Source organism: Phycodurus eques, chromosome 18, assembly GCF_024500275.1.
Source record: "Phycodurus eques isolate BA_2022a chromosome 18, UOR_Pequ_1.1, whole genome shotgun sequence".
Classification (NCBI taxonomy): domain Eukaryota; kingdom Metazoa; phylum Chordata; class Actinopteri; order Syngnathiformes; family Syngnathidae; genus Phycodurus; species Phycodurus eques.
The window spans coordinates 17,522,544-17,541,616 of NC_084542.1; the positions used below are offsets into that span (position 1 = coordinate 17,522,544).

The following is a 19,073-nucleotide window of genomic DNA, read 5'->3' on the forward strand; positions in this document are numbered from 1 at the left end:
CCGAAAAAGCAATTTGAGAGTATCCCCCACCTTTGAACTCAAGACGCATGGACCCGCTTAATTGTGTCGGTGAAAATCAATCGGGTTCTTGCTGCCGAGTAGATCGGCTGAAAATGAGGATTTGCGCAATCTCTTCGACCGTTTCTTCCATATCCAGCTGAAGTCGAGTTCCCCAGTAGTTTAGAAGGAATTGCTGCAACAGTTTCGGCTCTGAGTAGGAAATTGGACAAAAAGTCAATACTTTAAAGGCAAATTGCACCAAATTGTCGTTTGGTAGGAATGGTACAAAATTAAGGCGTCAACGGGGAAATTGTGAGATGACAGAATATAATAGAAAATAGAGAAGGCAAAAAAAGTTGTCGTTTGGTAGGAAACTGTATGAAATGTTGGAACTTAGCAGGGAATTTAGTAGTTCAATAGTGAATTGTACAAAAATTAAGTAGTTTGCTGAGAAATAGTTATCTATCTATAGACAGTATATATATATATATATATATATATATACATACACAGATATATCACAAAAACATTGGTTTTGAGCAGGGGTGTGTAGACTTTTTTACATCCGCTGTAGTTGGTGTGAAGGGGACAAACAGTACGTCACTATTCCTCAGAAGTGACCGCACCCGAACATCACACACACACACACACACACACACACACTCACCCACGCACAATCTGCTGGCCAAACGCCGCTCTGCGCTAACGCTTGGCCAACAACTCGAGCATCTCTGGTATCGCGTTGTGTCTCCATGGTAACCACCCAAATTGCGACGAGAACGCGTCGAGCACATGGACCGACATCTCGATTGCACAAAGGGCCGTTACGACTGTAGCTACACCAGTCCAGCAATAAGGCCACGACTCGCTACCGATGTCCAGATTGGTGGGGGAAGAGTGAGGCTACAGGGAGAAGAGATACTTGGGGTCAAGCGTCCAGAGCAACGGTGAGTGTGGTCAGGAAGTGAAGAAACGGGTCCAAGCAGGTCGGAACGGGTGGAGGAAGGTGTCAGGTGTGATGTGTGACAGAAGAGTCTCTGCTAGGATGAAGGGCAAAGTTTATAAAACAGCCATGATGGACGGATTCGAGACAGTGGCACTGAAGAGACGACAGGAAGCAGAGCTGGAGGTGGCGGAAACGAAGATGTCGAGGTTCGCTCTCGGAGTGACCGGGTCGGATCAAATTAGAAACGAGCTCATCGGAGGGACGGCCGAGGTTCGATGTTTTGGAGACAAAGTTAGAGAGAGCAGACTTGGGTGGTTCGGACACGTCCAGAGGAGAAATAGTGAGTGTATCGGTTGAAGGACGATGAGGATGGAGCTGCCAGGCAAGAGAGCGAGAGGAAGAGCAAAGAGAAGGCCGATGGATGTCGGGAGGGAAGACATGAGGGCAGTTGGTCTTGGAGAGGAGGATGCAGGAGATAGGCCGACATGGAAAAGGAGGACGCGCTGTGGCGACCCCGAAAGGGACAACAAGCCCAAAGGAGGAGAAGAAGAAGATTTTTGCTTTGAATCCAAACATATGGGGAGGGAGATCATTTCATTTAGCACGTTTTCTCAGGGGACACGTGCACACAAACACGCACACGTGCACACACACTGTGAGAGCAAACATGCTTGAAATGTGTCCGAGTGTAAATTGAAGCTATTTTTCGCAGACGAGCACTTTGCGCCGTCAAAGTGCCATTAGCCTCGTCAAACAGCGCCAGCTGCACTCCGACGGCGACTCAAAGCGAGGTGGGCAGTAACGCAAGGACGAGTCACCCCTCACACTTTTTGCATTTGGAGCGCTTTATTCTTTTTGTTTTTTCCCCCCCACTGGTAGAAAACGCACAGAAAAAGACACAAAAATTACAAAATAGAAAAATGGCACACTGGTCACAATACAATAAGGGTTGTTGTTATAATACTGCTTTGGCATTTCAAAACAAACAAAAACAGACAGACATTGAATAAAGTGCACTTTTTTTCCTGTCCTTTTTTCCCCCCATGAAAATACATTCACACGTTAAGTCTTTGATTTTTCTCAGTCTTTTCTTGTTCAAAGCGTTTCTCAAACTTGTTAAACTTGAGTTAAAGTGCTGATATCCAACGGCTGCCACTTTACACTGAGGGGACCTTCCAAAAAAAAGACTATCAACTCTGAAATAAATAAATGACACAAACAGACAAACAAATAAATAAATAAATAAATACAAGTCTGGCTTTCAAAAAGATACAATAAGAATAAAGTTGCAATATTATGAGAACAAAGTTGTAATATTATGAAGAAGCCGTGTGTTTTGTGTGAAAAAAGACAAAATTACAAGAATAAAGTCAACTTTTTTTTTACTAAACTAATTCAAAATTCACACAGTCATTCTTTCTAAAATGATGATTTGAAAACTTCGTTTCGCAACAAGCACACATTGCGACCTTCGTCTCGTAAGCGCGACGGCTTTTTGTCCCAAAATGTTAAAAATCTCCGTACGAAGGGAAGGCCCCGGCGTAAAGTGGCCGTGTTTTGTTCTGCGCCGCCGCCGCAGGAGTAGGAGCGGTTCACACTTCGCTGGGCGACCTGGAGCGGTAGGCGGCGTCGGCCCGAAAGCAGCCGCACAGGAGCATGTAGATGGAGCGCTGGATCTCGGCGTTCCTGTAGGCGTAGATGATGGGGTTGATCATGGAGTTGTAGGTGGCGGGCAGCAGCGTGGCGTACGTGTACACCGGCGGGTACTCCCGCTGGCCCACCAGGCAGTAGATGGCAAAGGGCAGCCAGCTGGCGCCGAAGGTCCCCAGGACGATGGCCAGGGTGGACACGCCCTTCTTGGTGGCCACGTAGTGCGAGGTGGCGAAGAAGTGCTGCTGCAGGGCGATCTGGTGGGCGTGGCGGCACACGATCTTGCAGATCTTGAAGTAGAGCGTCAGCATGAGCGCGAAGATGACCAAGAAGGCGGCGGCCAGCAGAGTCAGGTTGGCGCGCGTCAGCGGCCACACGATGCTGCACGACGCCGGCCGGTCCAGGCAGTTCCAGCCCAGCACGGGCAGCAGGCCCAGCAGCAGGGACACGCCCCAGGTGGCCAGCAGCATGGCGTGCACCCAGCGCAGCGTCTTCTCCGAGAAGTACGTCAGCGCGTTGTACAGCGAGAAGTAGCGGTCCACCGTGATGGCCAGCAGGCTGATGACGGACGCCGTGAAGGACGCCACCAGGAAGCCCACCGTCACCAGGCTGGCCGTCTGCGAGGAGAGCGCGTACTGAAAGACGAAGTTGAGGACCAGCCCCGCGCCGGCCAGCAGGTCGGCCGTGGCCAGGCTGCCGACCAGCACGAACATGGGAGTCCTGAGCGCCGGCGTGTAGAAGATGATGGCCACCACGATGGCGTTCTCGCAGGCGATGGCCGTGCCCGACACGCACAGCATGACGTCCCACGGGTTGACGGCCGAGGGCGGGGGGGCGCCGGGCCACGCCGGCCGCAGGGAGCCGTTGCGATCCGCCTCCGCCCACGCCGGCGCCTCGCCCCACGCAGACTCGTTCGCTGACTCGTTCATGGCCGAGCTTCACTTCGCTCTCCTGCGGAGGAAAATCGCACGGGGATCAGGACAAAGCCCTACTTCCTCCCGTGGCTTCAAATTCGTGACTAAAGCAGGGATAAACCGCAAAATAAGCGTTTTCAGCGTTGGTTCCGCACCAAAAAAGAAAAAAACGAAGAAAAAAAAACACCAAAAAAGACCCAAAGGTCAATCCACGGGTGCCGGACAGCAACTTTCCACTGCACTGCTACTTTCCTACTTTCTTTACCTCAGTGCTTAAAAAAAATATATATATATTTTCTTCAGTGACCTTCTCCCGCCCCCCACCTGCTTTTTATTTTGCATCTTCTTTTGCTTAAAAGTACTTTTCTGCTTTCCTTCCTGACCTCCTGCTTCCATCCTACCTTCCTTCCCTCCTACCTGCTTTTTATTTCGCATCCTTCCTTCTTGACCTTCTTTCCCCATGTTTTCTTTCTGACCTTTTCCCTTCGCTCCCATCTTCATTTCTGCCTTCCTTCCCGCTTCTTATTTCACTTGCTTTTTTTTTGTTTTGTTTTTTTGCTAAAACTACTTTTCTGCTTTCCTTCCTTACCTCCCTCCTTCCACCTCAGACCTGATTTTTTTCAGCTTTCCTGCCAACAAGCCAAGCCTTGAATATTTTGGAAAATTGCAACTTTTTGAAACATTACTGCTTTAATTTCATAAGTGTGACTATAATCTCTTAACGCTACATTTTTTCCCCTCGTAACATAATGAGCTTAACTAACCTTTCGTAGCTTGTCATCACTTTGAATGACTTTCTCTCAGATTTGACAGTTTACAGTCATAATTTCGATGCACTTGTCTCTCAGCATGCACATAATCAATCATTTTGATGCGTATTTTTTGACACAAATAATTAATATTGATTATTGTCTCTCAGCAGTTTTCTCGGTGAACAAAGTATAATAGCATTCGTTTGATTGCTTGTTGGTTGGCATGCACATCATTTTGATGCACTTGTCTCTCAGCATTGTCCGACATGTGTTTGCATCCAATAGCATTAGTTTAATTAAATACCTGTATAAATACATTTACATACTAATTTTGAGGCAGTTGTCTCTCAGCATTCAGCCAACACATTGTTGACATACAATAGCATTAGCATGCACACATATCATGAATATGGATGTTTGTCTCGCAGCATTTAAACAATGTTTCATGCACTATCATGACTTTTTTTTTTTAGCATGCACATCATTTTTATGCACTCAGACATTTCTGAGATATCACGAATGTGGATTCTTGTCTCACGGCATTTAAACAGCATTTTTCATGCATTATCGCAGCCTTAAAAGCTTGTCTGTTAGCATGCACACAAAGCCAACTGATGCACTTGTCTCTCAGCATTCAAAGACCTATTTATGACACATAAATACAGATGCTTGTCTCTCAGCATGCACATCATCAACCATTTGGACGCACTTGTCTCTTTCACAGCACAATTCAGCAAATACAGTTTTATATGTAGTAACTAATTCAATATTTCAAGCACAAAAATCAATGCTGAAACAATGAACACATTCTTTGTTTTTGTTTTTTTTAAGGTGCCATTTTCCCATTTCAAGTTGCTGCCTGTGTGCTCATTTATAGGAGCTGTCCGCGGTGCTGAATCGCATCACACTTCATCCCGCTCGAACTTCATGCGTGGCTAATATTCCCATGACATAAATAGTTCCTATTGTTTCTCCACCAAATAACAAGCAGCCAATCGACTATCCATTTCACAAAGATCACTCACTGTTTGTACTTCACGAAAAGCGCGGTTTACCTTGGTCGCCGAGCGCCGACGCCCGCTTGCACGCAGCCCCCGGAGGACGTTGGCCGCGCTGGCCACGTGTGGAACGCACACCCGAGGCAGACGTGGTGTGAAGACGCATTGGCGGAGGGCAGCAGGTGAGCGACGAGCGGCCAGCGGACGCGCTGAAGGAACGGCTTTAAACGGCCGTGACGTCACGGCAGGAGGAGGAGGAGGAAGATGATGAGGAGGAGGAGGGGGTGGAGGCAGAGGCTGGGGGGGCGGGGTTTGTTCCACGCTCTGAGAGGATTTGATGATTAGTCACCCAGGGATACGCACGCCGGACACTAAATCATCTCCCCGCATTGAAATGAATGGAAACGTCATTCATCCTTTCCAGCCTCCCCTGAAAACAAAACAAACACTCTAGAATATTTACTTCATCAAACACAGACAGTAATCTGTGCTTTATCACGGGGCTCGTTTCCGGATCACTGCAGCAATCGGTGAAATCCACAGTCTTTTTGGGGAATGATTCACGCATATGTTAAAGCTGTATGAACCTCCTCAGACTCTTAAAGAAACACCTATTAACAGAAACTTAGAAACATACTCTTAAACTCTTAAACAAACAGTAATGCACAGTAGTACTGTACACTATGTACATTTTATTCCTCGTAATATGTGCTTTAATGAATTTGTCTTTCGTTTTAAGTTTTAGGCAAGCAAGCGTTGAATTTTCCCACAAAGGAAATGACATCATGCACTCAAAACCCTGCAAATGATGTGCGATATATAGAAAGAAAATCTGCAGCGCACTTAATCCACAATAAATCTAGCTGGATATGGCAAGGTACTGCAGTCATGGCATATTTAAATAGAATGTCAACTATCCAACAGTTTGTGCATCATGGCCACTGGGGGCAGCGTAGCGCAGTTGTGAAGACACAACCAAAGACGATTTTAACAACTAGTGTCACTCAGTCATCTGCAGTAATAGAAGTCGTTTTTCACAGCAGATAAGCAATACAGAACTATACTGTATAAAACATCGTAAAAGACAATGCGAAGAAATCAACTGGCTGCATAAAGTGGAATTACTTGGCATACAGTGCTGCCTTGACTTGCGAGTGTGTCCCAGCTTACCTTCGAGTTCCTGGGAAGGACGATCTCTCGGGGCGTGAAGTCGGAGGCCAACATCAAGTGCATCGTGAAGGCGGCCCAGCACAGGATGTCGTACTTCCTGCAGCTGCCACGGGAGCTGCTGAGGCAGAGCTACACAGCGGTCATCCAATCGGATCTGTGCTCACGCATCACAGTCTGGGACAAAATCCCGGTCAGGACTGCCGAAAAGATTATCCCTACCCTGCCCGACTCACGCTTGAGGACTGCAAAAAACGAAGCAAAAACTCTCTTGGACATCCTGGTCACGACCTCTTCCGGCTCCTGCCCTCAGGTAGGCGCTATCGAACAGCCATTCACTTCTTAAACAGTTGAATCCTATTTCCATTGTGATATGCTGCCAATTTCTGAGACGTTTAGCACTGTGTTACGTCACCTTTGCTTTTAACAACACTCAGAAAGTCTTTAGGAACTGAGGACGCACGTTGGTGAAGCTTTGCAGGTTGAATTCGTTCCCATTCTTGCTCAAGAGTCCGTGGTCGCCGTTGTCGTATTTTGGGCCAGCACACATTTTCAATCGGAAACGGGTCTGGACTGCTGGCAGGTCAGTCTAGTACTCGCACTCTTTTACTAACAAACCACGTGCAGAATATGGCTTGGCGTTGTCTTGCTGAAATAAGCAAGGACGTGCCTGAAAAAGACGTTGCTTGGATGGCAGCATTTGTTGCTCCAAAACCTGTATGTATCTTTCAGCATTAATGGTGCACACAGATATGAAAATTACCCACGCCATGGGCACTAACACCCCCCCCCCGACCATCACAGATGCTGGCTTTTGAACTTTGCACCGATAACAACACGGGTAGTCCTTTTCCTCTTTGACCCGGAGGGCACGATATCCATGATTTCCAAAACCAATTTGAAATGTGGAATTGTCAGACCACAGCACACATTTCCACTTTGCGTCAGTCCTCAGATGAGCTCGGGGTCCAGCGAAGCCGGCCGGTTGTGTTTCTGTCCATTGTTGACACCGTATGTGGCATTCGCTTTGCACGGTGGAGTTTTAACTTGCATTCGTAGACGTAGCGACCAACTGTCGAAGGTCACAGGCATTTAATGTTGCTTTTCGGCCTTTTCTCTAGGTTCTCTGAATCTTTTGATCGTATGAAGGACTACAGATGATGAAATCTCTCAATTCCTCGCAATTGTACGTTGAGAAACGTTAAACTGTTGGATTATTTGCTCATGCAGTTGTTGACAAAGCAGTGAAGATGGCCCCATCCTTGGTTGTGAAGAACTGAGCCTTTCGGGGCTGCTCCCTTTCATAGCCAATCATGACGCGCACCTGTTTCCAATGAACCTGTTCACACTTGGAATGTTCCAAAGAGGTGTTTTCTCAGCATTCCTCAACTTTCCCAGTCTTTTGTTGCCCCTGTCCCAGCTTTTTTTGGAACACGTCGCAGGCACTGAATTCCAAATGAGAGGATATTTGCAATTTATCAGTTTGAACATCAAATACCTTGTCTTTGTAGTGTATTCGGTTGAAAAGGAAAGAAAGAATCGCTGAAGGAGGAGCTTGAACACAACATATAATACAGCGAGCTAAACAGTTTTCGGTTTCTAAGCAACGGCTGTTTGGCCACCTGTTCCAACCTCGTCTCGGAGGAAGAGGAGGGATGGGGGGGGGGGGGGGGGGGGGTAATGCGTGGTTTTCATCCTCACAACCACGAGTGGCTTACTGGAGAGACACAAAGGCGGACGCCAAATAGATCGTTACATCTCTAGGCTGGCGAAACTATGCGGGGAAAAGCATCCAGTCATTGTTAGGCACGTGCGATCAATAAACCTGCCGTGAGGAGTTCAAGGACAACCAGAGCCTCCACTGACACACACAACAACAACAACGACACACACACAAATCACATTTACAAAGATCTGCGGCGTTCACCTTGTTCAGTGCGTGAGAAGACGAGGAGAGAGCGTTGCGGCAGGACAACTCGCGTCTGATCACAGCACTCTGAGCGTCCGACAGTTGCTGGCCGAGAGTTCCTGGAAATTTTCCGACGCACCTCGCAGAAAAAGATATGTAATTTTTATTATTATCATCTGAAGAAATGTAAATGAATTATTAAGTTATTAAAATGTGGGAGAATGTTTTTTTGTTCATAAAAATAGCACTACGTAATATTGTACTTTATAAAAACATACAGCAATGACAATTAAATAGCATGTCAGGAATTACACGTTTTTGGCTTCAATACAGTGGACATTGTGCTTCTCCTTCGGGCGTGTACGCCTCGGCCACCTGGGGGCAGTATTAATAGAAACGTATGGAAATACAATGCATGGAGACAGCACAACCAAGCTAAGTCGCCACAGAAATATTGGTAGTTCTTTGCAGAAGATAAAGAATATATGCCTGCGAGTTCAGCAGACCCCCACAATTCGCAGAGAATAGAGAATGGGCTGGATTGCGAAGAGTGAAAATCCTCAGATAATTGACACCCATTATTATTGCAATGAGAAATTGTTTTTTATTATATATATATTTATATATATATATATTCTTTTAAACCCCCCAAATTATTGTATATGCGGGGATAAACCGCCACTAAACGTTTTCGAGGTTGGTTCCCCTCAAAAAGAAAAAACAAAGACACTTGAAAAAAGGGGAAAACCTTTAAATATGCGGGGGTCCAGTGTATTGTTATATTGTCTGTCGACATGTTTTGCTCCCCCGTTTTTCAATCTTATCCCGAAAAACTATCCCGGTTCACTCATTGTACATGCTTATTTAAGCCTTTAATAATGCTTAAAAGTCCCAATGACTCCACTTTTCTGACACAAGCACTTGAAGAAGACTGAGGCCTCGCCAAGTACATCCTAAACGTAGACTAAACAAGGGGGAAACTCATGTAATCGCATGTTATCAACGTCTTATAACAAGACAAGAGGCGGCGAACACGTGCGGCATGAAATGGGTGACGGCGGTGCGCGTTAAAAGCAGAAGTGACGTGACGCGGCTGATTGCAGGAGGTTCAAAAGGGGATGATTGCCTCCTGACACGTGCGCCGTAGGAGACTTAACAACAACAACGACGCTAAAGTGGCACAATTTGACAAGCGCGTTTCGCATTGACCTTTTGACAGTCTCTCTCATCTTGGCCTTATTGTGCGTTTGCAGTGGGGCATGAGTGTACGGTTTCAAACGGAGCGCTCTTATGTAGCTAAATGATGATTATAAACAGTTCCCCCACCTCCGCTCTGGGGGAAAAAAAATAACTAAATCCCAATTCTTGCCAAAAGAAATAAAATAGCTAAAATGAACAGAACATATGATAAACATCATTTAAAATAAAACAACTTAGAATATTTTAAAATAAAATACAAATATTGTAAAATAAAACATATTTTTTTAACCCACCCCTCAAATAAAATCCTGATTGTTTCAAGGACGTAACCTAAAAAATAGACAAAAATATAGCAAAAATATATTAATCCAATTCTTCAAAATATATTTCAAAATTCGAAGGTCAAAAAATAACAACTAATATTTGCCGTGGACATTTTATGCAGTTCTAAAGCCCCTCATCTAAATCCTGATTCGGCCTAAAAAAGGAGGAAAAAACACATTTAAAAATAAGTTGTTCCTAAAAAATATTAACATATCATGCAATAAGAAATACAAAAATATGATGTGAAATCCCCTAAATTCTGAGCCCTTAAAATATAACATGCTTAACCTAAAAAAAACTATACCAAATAAAATGGAAAAAATGTATGCAAGAATACAATACACAATATTAACTAATCCAAAAATAACATGAAAGAAATGTATGTACATTTATAATGTGCCAAACCTAAAATAATAATCCAGTTGTAATTACAAAAGTACTACAAAGGCATTATTACACAAAATAATATCAACATGCCATAAAACAATTGTACTATTCAGTAAAACCCTACAAATTCTGATCATTTTGTGAACCTAAAGAAAATTATATTAAAAAATATAAAAATGTATAAAGGAAAATAATGAACAATTGTATTTATATAAAATAAAAAGGAAAACATCATCCAAACTAAGAACGAAAATTTGCTGCACAAAATTTAACATGACAAAATCTCCCAACACTCAAAAAAAACAGTGCTTCTTCCTAAAAAAAAAAAAAAAAAAAAAAAAAAAAAAGTGGATTAAACCAAATAAACTACAGACAGAATTTAAATAAGTGAAAAATCCTGATCATTTATAATGGGCCAAACATGAAAAGAATCATATACAATTATATATGATTGAAAATTCCCTCTACAGATGGACCGGCGTGCTTGTGAGTACAACTCAGCATTAAACTGACATCGCGTTGGATCCGGTGCGCCTAATGTAGCGGGCGCCGACATTGGCACAGGTGAAAGTGTAGGAAAGACCTGCGTCAGTGCCCCTCCCCCTCACGTCCGCCCGACAGCTGGGGGCAGCCGGGCGATTAGCTCGCACTCAAAATACCTGACGCGCACGTCCGACTCCCAGGTCACCGGACCATGTTGGAGCTTTTACGTGCAGAGCCACATCCGCCCCTCGCTGCCTTCCACAGGTGTGCTGGCGGCGGCAGAATGGGTGCAACTCTAATAAAAGCTATTATTAGCTACAACACAATCATGTCCATCGCAACGAATTTGCATTCAAAAAGAAAATGACACTCATTATGAGAATTCATTCACCGATATTCTCGTTATTGTGCTTCTGCTGCGTCATACTGACAGCTGTCCACAATATTTGGCTCGTGTAGTCAGAGTCAAAATATTAGAAACACCTCTCCGTTTTCTGCAAATTACAAACACATTAATACATTAATTGTCATGGATTGGGTGGACCTAATATTTTATAAATCTTTTTTATAAGACAGAAAGCTACATTATGAAGGCTCGCTCATTAATAAAACAAAGGAGGACCTGGATTAACACGCTGACAAATGCGCACGCACACACTCATGAAATATGCAAAAAGGCATGCACACACAAAAACAGACATATATACACAAATGCAAACAAATGAACACACACAAACAAAATAGACAAAATGACATACCACATACAAAGACTAAAACACGCAAAAAAACAAAAACAAAATCCATAAAAGACACACACAAACAAACATCCACACAGACACATATGCAAACACATGAACACACACACTCAAACAAAACATACAAAAAGACATAACATCTACAAACAAAAATACACGCAAGCAATACACACACAAAAAACACGTTCACAAAAACATAAATGCAAACACACACACTAACAAAACACAAAAAGACAAAACACATACAAACGCACAATACATAAAAAGGCACATACAAAAACAGACAAGCACACAAAAGAAAAACGTACCTACAGAGAACAAATACAGAAAAGACAACACACAAATACAAACTTAAAGACAAAACACACATAAACTTCAACTGGGAGCTTTGAAGAATTGTTGCTGCTTGTTGTCAAGTTAGTTACGGTCACACTGCTTGTATCTCAAAGCCAAAAGTCATCCGACTGACGACGGCGCTCGCATCCGAAAAACCCGTACCTCAAGGCGCCACCGTGCTCTATCCGGATTGCCACTCTTGTCTTTTCCTTCCTTTTGTTTTGCTTTGCTTGGGAATGGCGAGGATCAGGCCGCCGCCGCCGCCAGCCCCTTCCTTCCTCTCCGCCGCCGGGCACACGAGGCTCGGAGGGCGCGAGAGGTGCTCGGTCGGCGTGCGCCTTTCCCTCCTTGGACGCACGTTCGTCGGCCGTTGTCCCGACACCTGAAAGGAGGAGCGGCAAAGCGTGAGAGTCAAAAGTGAGCGCAGGAGGAACCGACGACCGCTGGGGACATTTTGGAAGAAAACAACAATGCATTTTGTAACACACACACACAATCGTTTTATTTAGAAGGATGACAAGATAATCTAACAAAATGCAAAATACAACAAAAAATATTGACAGTCATCGCTCCTTTGTCGCAATAGGTGAAATCCACAAAGTAGCGACCACATATTTTGGGGGATTATTTATACATATTTGAAAGATGTGTGAACCTCCTTAGACTGTGTTTTTATTGGGGGGGAGGCTGGAACGGATCGATGCCATTTCCATTCATTTTAATGAATGTTGGCGCTTTAATCAAAAGTTAGCATTTGTATTTTTTCTTCTTCCATTTATTAAAAATAAAAGCACATTAAAGGCCGTGGGCTTAAAAAACAATGGGAAACATTCTTAAAAAAAATATATCCTAAAAGAACAAAATAATCCACATGAATAAAAATCCATATGAAAAAGTCTTTTTGGGTACAAAGTAAAAAATAAATATGCGGCTGTCCTCGGCGCGCTTCACATGTATCTGTTCTTGACGTACTCCCTATACATCAACATGTCCTCGCGGCACAAGGGCCTCACTTGACCGTGGGCCGCCATCACGTGGCTCTCGAAGACGTCGCGGCTGTGGCGGTTCACCTGCGGCGGCGACGTGACGTAAACGCTGTCCCCGGGGAAGCATGACACCGGCTCTCTTCAAGGACAGACAGAGAGAAGGCGTTGTGGTATGAATAGCGCATCAAGGAAGCAAAAATACCATGTGTCATACAGTATAACTACGTTTACTACCTACAGATCTTCAACTGCGCGCTAGTAATGTTCGTTGCTCCGCCCATGAGTATTACTGTATGCTGTTTGTATGTATTGCTGCTCCATTTGTGTAAAGTAGCAGTTACTTGAAGGTTTATCATTACCCTAACATCTAGGCTAATTTCCGTTAGCCCATCTATGGTGTTTTGCATTATATGCTTAGCAGTAAGCTAGTGGCATTTCGATAGAACATTTGGTTTGGTTGAACATTTTGGTTTTTAAATATAGAACGCTGAATTGTCTTTTGTTTTATATGTCGGTTTTACATGAAACTTCAAATGGGAGTGCGAAATAAACAGCTTGAAGCAAGCACACTTTGTCTCTTCTTTGGAGAACTGTTCATTTTGCATTGACGTTTATTGCAAAATACTTTTTCCAGATTACTATGTATTAAAATGTTGTTTTTTAATTTGATATTTTTTAATGACTAAACAAACCCAAATAGGTGACAACAAAGCAATACGACAGACCGACCATTCTGAAACCGAGAGCTTCTTCGTGGCTACTTATTAATCCGAAGGGCTACCAGTCGGGTACACTTCTCAGGCTGCTTCAACATTACAAGTTGTTCATACTACGGCTGCAAATGATGATTATTTTCGTAAAAGATTAAACTGACTATAATTTTTTTCCATAAATTGATTATGATTCAGTTACTGGTTTGGTCCTTAATGTGACAAAAATGTTGACCATTGTTTTCCAAAGTGGAAGGAGATATTTGCAAATGTCTTATTTTGATTAAACACAAAAGCTTTCATGGAGGACGACAAAAATCTGAGAATATTTACTGTTGAGAGGCTGAAATCAGAGGACTTGGACCATTGTAAGTTAAACAAGGTCTCTAAGGAAACTGCCAGGCTTCCCAGTTAACATGGATATTTGACTTCTAAAGCCGTCAATGGCAGTGAATGTGTTAATCGATGAAAACAGTTGTTGATTAATCAATGAATTGTTGCACCTCCACTGCCAAGGCCACACACACACACACACACACACAAAGAAAATTGGCCTGCCCCTTCCCAAATCAGCACGTCAAACACCAGACAATCTTAAGTCTTATAAAACGATCTGATAAGATTGTTCTTCGGTCTGATGTGTGATAAGAGCGAACTCGTCCCGATTTTAGGGTCCGAAACAAGTCGAGCACCACAATCTTAAGTAATGAGCCTGTTCAATATTTACGACCAAGTCTTCGCGCGTGTGTGGGGGGGAGAGTGGAAACTTTCATACTTTAAAGTATAAACTTAAATGTGATTACCAGTCATTTTAAATAAATATTTTTTTGATTTAAATTTAAAAAAAAGTTAGCTACATTTTAGGTAAAATTTAATTAGAATTTGATTCAATATCAATATCAATATGGGCCCTCGCCGCCTCTCGTTTTATTTCCCTGCGGCCTTGCGACATGAGCACGGCGAACACGTAATGCGTGTGCGGGAAGTAAGAAGAGCATTTTGTCAATGTGACTGAGACGTCAAGTGTGTGCTGCAAAGGAGACAAAAGAGTGCAAAGTGCTCGCACATTTCCAGGCCACGTGTTATTTTATTTATTTTTTTGGCGTTGACAGAAACACGAGCAGTTTTGACTCACTGGGTGAATCGTTAGGCGAAACAGCAGGGACCAGAGTGGCGATAAAACGTCTTGCAGTCGGCGGGAGACTTCCCCGGACAGCACTTAGCGATGAGGAACCTTGCTTAGCATGAAAGCTGTATTTGTTTTCTTTTCAATACAGTATATTTTGTTTGAAAGCTCAGCATCATAGGGAGATGCACGTGCGCGAGGATTAATGTCTGGCCGCTTTTGTGTTTTCCCACGGGCTGCGTTTGACTCACAAGCAGATGATGTTCGCCAGGTGGAGGTGCTCCCTCCTCGCCGCTCGCCGCTGCTGGCTCTCGCCCAGGTGCGCAAACCTGTCAAAACACACACACACACACACACACACACACACACACACACACACACACCACTTGATTAAAAAAATAAATAAATAAATAAATAAAAGCATGTTTTGACAAAACACGTGTCATGTCACCTCTTGGAGATGACCCAAGCATGACTTCCTCCCTCGCACACACAAAATGCGAGGTCCCCTCTGGCTCCAGCTCGGGATTTTTAATATTAATGTATTGATTAGCAGCGCTAACGCGTTTGGAAGCGGTCCAACCTCGGCACGCCATAATGAATGCACTTTAATTCTCATTACGCGCTACTGCAGCGGGGATGGAAGCCACATTTGTCACCAGAAAAACTTGGGGAAAGACCTCGGGTAAGACGCACCTGCGATAGGTGAAAATCGGTGATGTAGAGAGAGGATTGTTGTTTTTTTTTATAGTTCTACCCCTCCCACACGCTTGAAAGCGATCGAAACTTAAGAAAACACTTTTTAAACATTGTAGACAAAGAACTAATTGAATTATAATTCGCAGTGCAATGATTAATCGGAAACTAATCGATTATCAAATGAAAAGAAGATTTTTGATAATCGCTGAATCCTTCAGAGACCAAGTTTAACTTAAACTTGTCCAAATCCTCAGGATTTCTGCCTTTCGACAGTAAATATGAATAATTATGACTGATTATCTTTGTGTTTCATCCAAATAAAGACATTTCAAACATCACTCGTAGAAGCATATGATAAACTGTCAATGTGGCGCATGGACACACCACCAAACACCAGTACCCTTTTCTCGCTCCTTTTTGCAGATTTATCAGACAGATGTGCAAATAAGAGAAAGTTGTTTTTGTGAAGAGAACACACGCACGCAAGTGGACAAAAGCGCAGCGAGGTCAGCGGTGCGATGCGCACGGAAGGCTACAGTCGACAATGCCCTCTGACCCACGTGACCCCGACGGGGCTGCTTGCTCTTACCGCGGCTGTCTGCGATCCAAGGCACATCTGTCGCTAATAATAATAACAATAATTTTTAAAAAACAATAAAAGGAAGCATTTTCCAGGACTCACGGGGAAAAAGAAGTCTGGGTTTCAACTTGACACAAAAAAGCTCGGCAGGCAGAGGAAACACAAGAGAGCCGAGGGCCAAAATGTGTGTGTTCTTTTCTCACGTACAACAGCCACCAGCAATAATTGAGAGTTTGCTACATCGAGTGGCTCATACAGTGCACTTGGGAACCGAGCCTGGGGTGTCTTGTGGTTATTAGCAAGAACTCACTGTACCTTAAGTTCTTGCTAACTAACAGCGAAACCTCTCAAGACAAACACAATCTCCTTGGATTTGAAATTAATTTCCATCATAGGAAATAATGGACAAAAATCCATTCCAGAGGCGAGAATTAGCCATCATAAAACCGTGAAGAACAGGCATTGTTTTAAAGGAGCCTAATTCCAATATGTTATAAATGCCTGCCCACCCATCCAGTGTGACCTTAAACAACCAACTTTATTTGCGTTACATAACAGTGAGGCTAATTTGCATCGTATCCACCACCCCCACACAGTTTCTCTGCCCGTGCCTTGGCAGCGACGCTGGGTGATCCATCCAGAGACATACCGATATATTTTACAGCACACACGTTATTCAATTTAAAAAAAAAAAAAAGATGCTAGAGGCGGTAGCATCCACTTTTCCAGGTCCTACCTAGTATTGGTATTTGATTGGCAGTTGACAGTTGGGGTGGGAGGGGGGTTTCAGCGCATTCAAGAGCAGAGAGAACGGCTTGATTTTTCCCCCGTAATTTTTAAGCCTCATTTTATTTACTTGGTGATTGTTTTAATCTTTCAAATTTGGCAGTGTTGTTAACACTTGTTCTTGGTGTGTGAAATTCCGAAAGACATTTTTATTTTCACTTCACAGGGACTTAACCAAAAATGTACTGTATAACAATAAAGTGCAGGGGCAATTTGAAACAAAAATGAGATTGACATCTGGTTTCCATGATAACAAGTTGACAGAAATAAAGCGCTGCGTCCTACCTACCGGTTGTAGATGAGCAGGTCTTGCTCAGCAGGGAACTCGGCCAGGTCGAGTCCGTAGGGCTCCTTGAAGGAATGCTGCTGGATCTCCTGAGAGGAGGGACAGACATTGCAAAGTGTCATTACTCTAGGTACTGTAGTGTTTGTGTGTTGGATGCGTGCCTTTAAGGGGCTTGCCTAGGAAGTCGGGTTGGCTGCTAGTAGTTCAGTCTTGGTAGGTTGGGTGCTTTTATTGTCACAGAACACAATATTCTGTGGCCCTTGAGAGATCTGTCAAAATACTCAAAAGGCTGGCCATATTGGGAACTCTGCTGGCAGTGAATGAGTTCATTGCATCATTTTCGTTTTCACTTGGCTCGAGCTGCTGCGCATCCAAAGCTCGCTTGTACCACAGCATTTCCTGTGGGAAATGTTTGAAAAATCCACACCAATGGTGAAGTCATGTCCGTTCTGCCACTTTCCGCCGTGCGGAAAACTCAGCAGCCGTTTACTCGACTTATGAACAACGCCTCGAGACCGAGAGGTCTGGTTATGTAACAGCGCACAGGCGAGAGTGCTCCGAAATCCGTCACCCGACGCCGGCGTTATTATTCTTCCAGACTGTTTTCCTGCCACGCCACCGAAAAATGCTTAACATAATGCCTTCGATTTTTACTATATTTGTATTGATCGGTGCTGCAAGGGGAGGAGAGTGTTCTCGGACCGAGTCCAGCGAACTCCAGCTGTGAACACACGGGCATACACACGCAATCCTCAAAACACACACAAGCGCACACACCTGCGCGCCCGCAAATCCACCCGTGCACATACGAGCTCACGTATGGCCGGTGCCGAGGCGGAATATGAAATGTGTTATGTACTTCACGCCATTGTGAGAGTGGGCGTGGGGCACACACACACACAAGAGACACGTGAGCGCCGAGGTGGGAAGGGAGGGCGGGGTGGGGGGCGTGGCCGACACGTGAGAGTCTAAAACCAAATATTCATGAAAAAGCTGAAGGGGGGGGGGTCACAAATGGAAGCCAGACAAATTGAATCAGAGTAAAAAGTCTGACTCCAGAGGTGAAGATCAAAACGGTTAAAACTGTAGATTAAAAAAAAAAAAACACCTCTGTGGAGTCTCAAGACTGTAAAAAAAATAGGGCTGTCACTATCAAATCTTTTTAAAATCGATTTTCCGATTGATTATTGTTTGACTAATCGAATAATAATCACCTCATTAGTAATTATTTTTTTACTACTAACATGCATTTTATTCTCATTTACGAGGGAAATATTTCGATACTTCAACTGCATATGTTGCTAAAGTCTATAGTATAAATTTAGTGTACAGAATTTGAGACAGCAAAATGCTAAATGGTTAGCAATCGCGATTATCATTAGCGCACTAGCTAGCGATGACCACTTTAGGTATTAAAAAAAACAAAAAACACTACCATTCAGCTCCCTCATAAATCATGTTATAAGTGCATTAGTAAGTGCATTACTATGTCTTTAAAATCACTTACAGACAACACTGCGTCCGTCTGCAATAAGAGTGTGTGTTTCCCCAATAAAGGTGAAAGAATTGTCATACTTTAAGCTTCAAATGTAAATGGCAGATTTTCTGTGTCATTTCTGCCATGGCTTCTTGGGGCTTTTTTTGTGGGTCTACTCAGGATCACAACGCCTAAAACATTTCATGCTGTTTGTTAAGTCAAACTGGGGCTGAATTTCTATTTTAAAAAAAACAAATTCGGAGTTACTTTTTAATATGGAAAAGCCTATAAAATGGTGGATTGAAGAGAACTTCCTCTTGTATCAGCAGGACTGCACATATAATAAGGGCTTCACTTGAACTCACGCTGGGCGACACTTGACACCTTCGCCGCACACACGACGAGCGAAGTCACAGACCGACACTTGCGTCTCAAGGACATCGCTGATCTTTGGCTGTCACTTCTTAGGAACGTGAACGGCACACTGCGAGAAGGACAATTCTCTCGAGGATTTCACTTCACCTACTGCCAACAATCTGGGTGAGCTGCGGACGTAAAAGCGTAAGTCGTAGTCCACTGGGGCGTGAAATACACGCTGCTCC

At 43.7% G+C, this 19,073-nt stretch overlaps 2 protein-coding genes across 5 annotated transcripts in view; both read right to left on the bottom strand.

Moving 5' to 3' along the window:
• Positions 1-1,790: 1,790 nt before the first annotated feature.
• Positions 1,791-5,403, bottom strand: LOC133416708 (G-protein coupled receptor 6). The gene is made up of 2 exons (XM_061703754.1): positions 5,318-5,403; positions 1,791-3,547 (listed from the first exon to the last, which is right to left on the bottom strand). The coding sequence occupies exon 2, from the start codon at positions 3,523-3,525 to the stop codon at positions 2,539-2,541; it is 987 nt and encodes a 328-aa protein (XP_061559738.1). The 5' UTR covers positions 3,526-3,547; positions 5,318-5,403; the 3' UTR covers positions 1,791-2,538.
• A 37-nt stretch (positions 5,404-5,440) lies between these two features.
• Positions 5,441-19,073, bottom strand: part of fig4a (FIG4 phosphoinositide 5-phosphatase a) — a 37,712-nt gene continuing 24,079 nt past the window's right edge. Inside the window, exons 22-28 of one of the 4 annotated variants that reach the window (XR_009770266.1) lie at positions 16,998-17,083; positions 14,895-14,972; positions 12,835-12,946; positions 11,984-12,203; positions 8,355-8,475; positions 6,431-7,872; positions 5,441-5,690 (exon numbers count right to left, since the gene is read on the bottom strand). Coding sequence is in view for 2 of the 4 variants with exons in the window: in XM_061703752.1 (XP_061559736.1) it covers positions 12,003-12,203; positions 12,835-12,946; positions 14,895-14,972; positions 16,998-17,083 (477 nt within the window). In the remaining 2 variants the exon portion in view is untranslated. Of the gene's footprint in view, positions 5,691-6,430; positions 7,873-8,354; positions 8,476-10,620; positions 12,204-12,278; positions 12,947-14,894; positions 14,973-16,997; positions 17,084-19,073 lie in introns of those variants that run through there. The other 3 variants (XR_009770267.1, XM_061703752.1, XM_061703753.1) reach the window with 3 other exon arrangements.

What these genes read in the sequence shown, in the direction of transcription:
- LOC133416708 (XM_061703754.1), bottom strand. Translation starts at nt 3,525, where the DNA reads ATGAACGAGTCAGCGAACGAGTCTGCGTGGGGCGAGGCGCCGGCGTGG.